The following is a 6,000-nucleotide window of genomic DNA, read 5'->3' as shown; positions in this document are numbered from 1 at the left end:
GAAATATTTTCATAAATCCTTTGAATATCTAACAACAAGAAGCTAGAATAAACTTCCAACAAAGGTTGGTCGATTGGTAGAGCCTCTGCTACTAATGGCTCATGCAAAAAGTTAAGCAAGTTTGAGCGGAGTTAGTAGTTAGAATGGAATCAATCGTTCGATGCTGTTGGCACACTCTCCCTCGATGAGTTTTTTGACTCACTAGAGGTGTCAATTAATAATAATAATGAAATTAAATCAATAACATTAGAATATACTTTCAGTAAAGATTGAGAGAATACGTCATTAGACTATTAGGATTCTATTACATTACGACCAGTATATATCATGTTATGTGAGCCCTCATAGAGACAGTCACTGGATTTTGAAGTGACTGTATCCCACAAATTTAATTTTCTAATAACATGTATGGATACGGCCGTTGGTTACTCATTAAAATTATAAAGAAAATGTAAAACCTTGCCACCTTATTTTAAACATTTAGGCTATAGACTATGAAGACTATCTAATAATGTATTTTACCCTATTTGTATATGTCTCTCTCTCTCTCTCTCTCTCTATATATATATATATATATATGTTAAAAATACCAAGCTATTATTATAAACATGGTTTTACTCCATTTTCCCAAGTAAGCAAACAGACAAACAAGTCAAGTTTGCGCCTGCAAGTGTTGCAAGTCTAGCTGATCCTGCACGTAGTGCAAGACCAAGGCTACTCATGGTAAAAGTAGAATACGCTCTGATCACTAATCTTAATATTTACCCTTAATGCAAAGCATATCTCCTGGGGGAGACGTATGATGCTTTTACCATGATTTGCCTTGGTCTTGCACTACATGGAGGATCAGCTAGACTTGCAACACTTGCAGGCGCAAACTTGACTTGTTTGTCTGTTTGCTTACTTGGGAAAATGGAGTAAAACCAGGTTTAAAATAGATTGGTATCTATAACATTTATTATACCCAAAGTAAAATACTTTCTACGTTATATATATATATATATCTAAATCAGTTAAGGCCTTTTATTTCCGTATAGGGAATAGACGAGGCCATTTTAGCTCTATCTAACTTTTGGAGACTGAGTGGGCACTTCAAACTCCACTGGTACCCAAGCAGAGAGAGCTGGCCAATGGATTTCACTAATTAAGTGGCACGCAGTGAAGAGAGCCAGCTCAACAAGTGCCGCCATCTCTTGGTCCCCAAATAATGTGGGTTCTACGGTAGATTTTCTTGAGTTTACGGGACGAAAAACCCGAGTTTCCGGGAAAAAAAACCCGCTTGGCCGTGTTAGAGATCTACTCGGGAACCGGTCTAAAAAGGCTTGGGTTTGAATCTAGTAGCAGACTGGATTCGAAACCAAGTCTTCCTTCGTACGGTTAAGCGCGGTGGTCTGCAAATTCCACACCCATTGAGCTACACAGGCTCTTATTTGTACATACAAGGAAAATATTTTTAATTGTTTATAAAAAACAATTAGACCAAAATAAATGTAAAAACCAACAGAAATGTGGATACTATACTTGAATTGTATATTTATAAATATTATGTATATTTGATGAGAATAATAAAAATTGTCATTGTCGTATTGCTAAAGTGGCTAAGTTACCCATAAGATTGAAGAAAACACTTTGAACTACAGATAAGGAAGTTGTTATTCCTTTATGTGAGGCCTTGATACGTTCATCAAGTCTGGTCTCCTGGGTTTTTTGTTGATGAGGAAGAAGTGGAGAAGATTCAGAGGAGGGTGACCAAAATGATGGATGGTCTGTGTAATGTTAACTATTAGGATATATTGAAGGTGTGTGGATTGCAGAATTTGGTTGATAGGAGAAAAAGAGATGGCATGATAAAAACACTGAAGATATTTTAAGAGTTATATAGGACCGATGCAGGGGAAATGTATCAACACTTAACTAGAGGAGCCAGAACAAGGGATTATCCTTGGAAGTTGATTAAAGGTGTGGTTAATAATGGTGTGAGGACTAGATATTTTGCTTGGGGAGTTTTGAATGAGTGGAATGGGTTGCGAGCCCTTTTTATGTTAATGGATTCAAGTGTAGAGATCATAAATTGTGTGGATAGTTTGGGTCTCCTGAGATGTGTCTACAGACTACATGGAGGTGCCCTTACAACAATAATAATTTTTTAATAAGCTACCGCCTTTTATTCACTTATAGGGCTAGGCAAGACGTTTTATACCCTATTTTGGAGACTGAGTGGACCTTTCAGTCTCCACCCATCGCCAATCAGGGATAGCTGGCCATGTTTATCACTAATTATAGGGCAGCCACCGATGAAGAGATCGGCAAACAAATGCTGCTATCTCTTGGTACCTAACCCTAACAGGTTTTGTCAAATAATGTGGATTCTACGGTAGATTTTCTTGGGTTTACTGGATGAAAAAACTCGAGTTTTGGGGGAAAAAACTGCTTTCTCTTGCAGAGATCGACTGACTCGGAAGCCAGTCGAAGAAAGGCTTAGAAAAAGTTCCTACAGCCGGCAACTAGACTCGAACTATAAGTCTATCTTCATGCGGCCTAGCGCAGAGGATGCAAGAGACACTTCCACTGAGTTATAGAGGCCTTTTTTAATAAGCTAAAGCCTTTTATTCCCTCATAGGGGATATGCGAGACCGAGTCCTATCTAGCTTTTGGAGACTGAGTGGACAGTTGAATCTCCACTGGTAGCCAAACAGCGATAGCTTGCCCATATCTATCACTAATTACAGCCAGCCACCGACGAAGAGATCGGCAAACAAGTGCTGCCATCTAAAATAATGTGGGTTCCACTGTCGATTTTCTTGAGTTTACGGAATAAAAAACTCGAGACCTAATAATAATAATAATAGTAATAATAATAATATTAATAATAATAATAAAATATGGAAGAATGAAGTAAACCTAAAAAAGGAAATAGCACACTTGCATATCATCCTTTACAGGACAACGCGCGAAATCAAAAAGTTTCAGATGCGGCAAGAGATTATCAGAGATGAGAAAAGAAAGAGGCAGGTAGTCCGAGGTTAAAATCGCGATCATGTGAACAAACATGAAAAACAAGCTAATGAGAATATAATGAACGGAGACTAAGATCGGAGGTGTACTTAAAGAAACTAGAATAAAATCTTGTTTCCCTGGAGTAAAAATCCATGATATCAGTCATGCCATCAGGATGCAAATGGTGAGATGAAAGTACTAATTGTCCTGGTTGGCTCATCTGAGAATCGAGAACTATTCACTGGAGGGATATGAAGGACTACTCGGACGAAGATAACATAAAGAGAGCGCGGGTCTAACTGTACATGTTCTGCCATTCTGTGATAGGTGATTTCAGGAGTGGCGGGGCTGATACTAAACAAATCAATAATCGGGTTGTTCTGAGTGAAGAATGATGTGGCGTTTGTGGACTTAGTCTGCTTTTGACGGAAATAAGGATTTGATTAATGTTGCATATAAATGGATTTGGTGTTAGATTTATAGAAAGAGCTTTGGTTACTGAATGCACAAATTCAGGAAAACTTAAGCAATTAAGGTGGATGCAGGTGAATATCTGTGAAGCCACCTATTATGCGCGTAAGTGTGAGAATGACCAAGCCCGGAATCTAGTCTTTCAAGCCAAAATATTGAATAGGGTGTTCAATACAACAAGTAAAGATTTCTGAGGACATAATGGGATCCTGGAGTTTCTATATAATAATGCCAGAAGTACCAGGATTAGGAGGGAGGGGTGGGAATTGGGTATTATAACCTCGTCAAACTTTATAGGCATTAGAGAGACTTGGTTAACAGCAGATGATACAGTTACAGGGATAGAAGGTGAATGGTTTAGTATTTCTAGGGAAGATAAAGGAGATAGAATGAATAAGAGCAGATGAATTGCAGCCACAGCCAAAAAGAATAAAACGGAGGTGGCAGTGGGTAGCTACTGTGGTGCGGTCCACCCCGGGCGGCTTGTCCTATTATAACTACCTAATAGTAAAATAGAGGGGGTCGATAAAAAGTCAGAAACTCTTGAAGGGGTCGAGCGTCATAGAAATTTGGGGATCCCTGTGCTAGAGTGTACGTTCAACAAGTTTGATTGAATTTCGTTCAATACATTTTTTCTCTACGGGTCTCTGAACACCTCCTCTTTAATTATGGCCACTCTGTATAAAAAAATCAACCGACTCGGAAACAATTGAATGTCTAGACAAAGTGGCTCTGTCGGTGAATAGAAATGAATCTATAAATAATGAAGTATGTCATGCTCGTCATAAATAAATAACAATTTTTATTCAATTAATTATTAATATGAAGACTTGCTGAATTCGTCAGCTCATTCTCAGCTGACAAAAGAAACAGACAAATGAATGATGAATTCCACCCACTATTTAGTCAGAACACATTTCCCCAAAGGGCAATGTGGTCTGATCAAATTCATCTGACATCCGGAGATAGCTTCCTAGCAACTGTTGAACCACCTAAAAACCCTCCAGAGACAAGACTTAAGTATTGGTTTGTATTATACGCTGAGAATAATACTGGCATTCCCACAGCCGAACATCTTCCACATGGCGCCCACTTGGACTGGAATACTTGAAAGGGCCTCAACAAACTTCAAACGACAGGACCAGTGGCATAGTTGGGGGGGGGGGGAGTTCGCTCCGGGCGGCACTTTGAATCTTACCCTATATGTCGTTTTGGCTCTTTATAGTATTTTTGGTGTGTATTGAGAGGGGAGGCAAACTCAGGGAACGCCCCGAGCGGCAAAAGCTTTACAAACAAATTGTAAAAAAAAAAAAAAACATTTGATAAAGTTTTGCAAACAAAACCTCATCAAATGGGGCTACCTCACTGGACCAGATAATTGTGAGTGTGAGACAATCTAGTCCATGGAACACATTCCTTCTTGTTCCTTTCTTCAATTATTTTGCACAAAAGAGGACCTCATATCCTGCACAGAAAGAGTAGTTGATTGCACAAGATACTGGAGAATCATCTGACCATATTTATTGTATGTAACTTATGTATAGTTTATTTTTCTTCATATTTTACTTACTATTCCTTGTATAATTCACCTATCAAATTTCAGCTGTTCTCATTTGTAATATTATTATTATTACAAGACACCTCAAGGGAGTCCTAAGACTCATTGAGGGAGGGCACCTACTCTACATCTCTCAGTCTCCGTCATCATCTACTGCCTACTACCACCACCACTAGTATTTTCACAGACAATCACAAACATCCATGCCCATGGTGGAATTCGAACCCACTGCGTTTTGGCTGGAGAACGGATATGCTAACCACTCGGCCGACCACGCCGGCAAACCGTATCCTAATTTGTTGTAAATAATGTTGTACCACACTCACAATGACCTCACTGGACTACTACTGTACCACTTGTGTTTGGATACGAAATAAATAAATAACCTGGTGGACTTCCAGCGTTTCTTATAAGTCATTGATTCCTCCATTTTACTGTACAGGATGTTACTGTAAAAAACAAATTCAAATCAAACGATACTAAAAAGTCTCTCTCTCTCTCTCTCTCTCTCTCTCTCTCTCTCTCTCTCTATATATATATATATATATATATATATATATATATATATACATATATATACACATATATATATATATACATACATACATACATATACACACACATATATATACACTGTATATATATATTATTTATTTATTTTATAATTTTGTATATTGATATACAAAAGCCACACTTCGGACGAGAGTATCTTTTCATTCTTCGATGATGCTAGAAGCTTTCTGCTGTTGGTATCTGTATTTGAAGAAATTTCTAGTGATATATGTTTCTGGTTAGTTGGCAACTTTGAATACTGAGAAACATTCTGTTACGAATAAATTGAATATAATTTATTGAAATGAGTTCGACTACCGTTGTTAACGGCGATATTTCAAAAGTAAGTCTTTATTCTTGTTTATACAGGTTTATTGTCATCTTGCCTTCGGTAAAACTGAAGAGTAAAGTAATATACCTGA

The 6,000-nt window shown here is 37.8% G+C and overlaps 1 protein-coding gene across 2 annotated transcripts in view; it reads left to right on the top strand.

Annotated features, from left to right (window-relative positions):
- Positions 1-5,764: 5,764 nt before the first annotated feature.
- Positions 5,765-6,000, top strand: part of hfp (Poly(U)-binding-splicing factor hfp) — a 370,731-nt gene continuing 370,495 nt past the window's right edge. For both annotated transcript variants that reach the window (XR_016548237.1, XM_090391729.1), the window contains exon 1: positions 5,765-5,921. Coding sequence is in view for 1 of the 2 variants with exons in the window: in XM_090391729.1 (XP_090247855.1) it covers positions 5,883-5,921 (39 nt within the window). In the remaining variant the exon portion in view is untranslated. The remainder of the gene's footprint in view (positions 5,922-6,000) is intronic.

The sequence above is a fragment of the Typopeltis vanoorti genome, chromosome 4 (genome assembly GCF_054136105.1).
Source record: "Typopeltis vanoorti isolate ZY-2024b chromosome 4, IOZ_Tvanoo_1.0, whole genome shotgun sequence".
In the NCBI taxonomy this organism is placed as follows: Eukaryota; Metazoa; Arthropoda; class Arachnida; order Uropygi; family Thelyphonidae; genus Typopeltis; species Typopeltis vanoorti.
The sequence above is the reverse complement of the archived record's forward strand: the minus strand, read 5'-3'. Positions and strand labels throughout refer to the sequence as shown.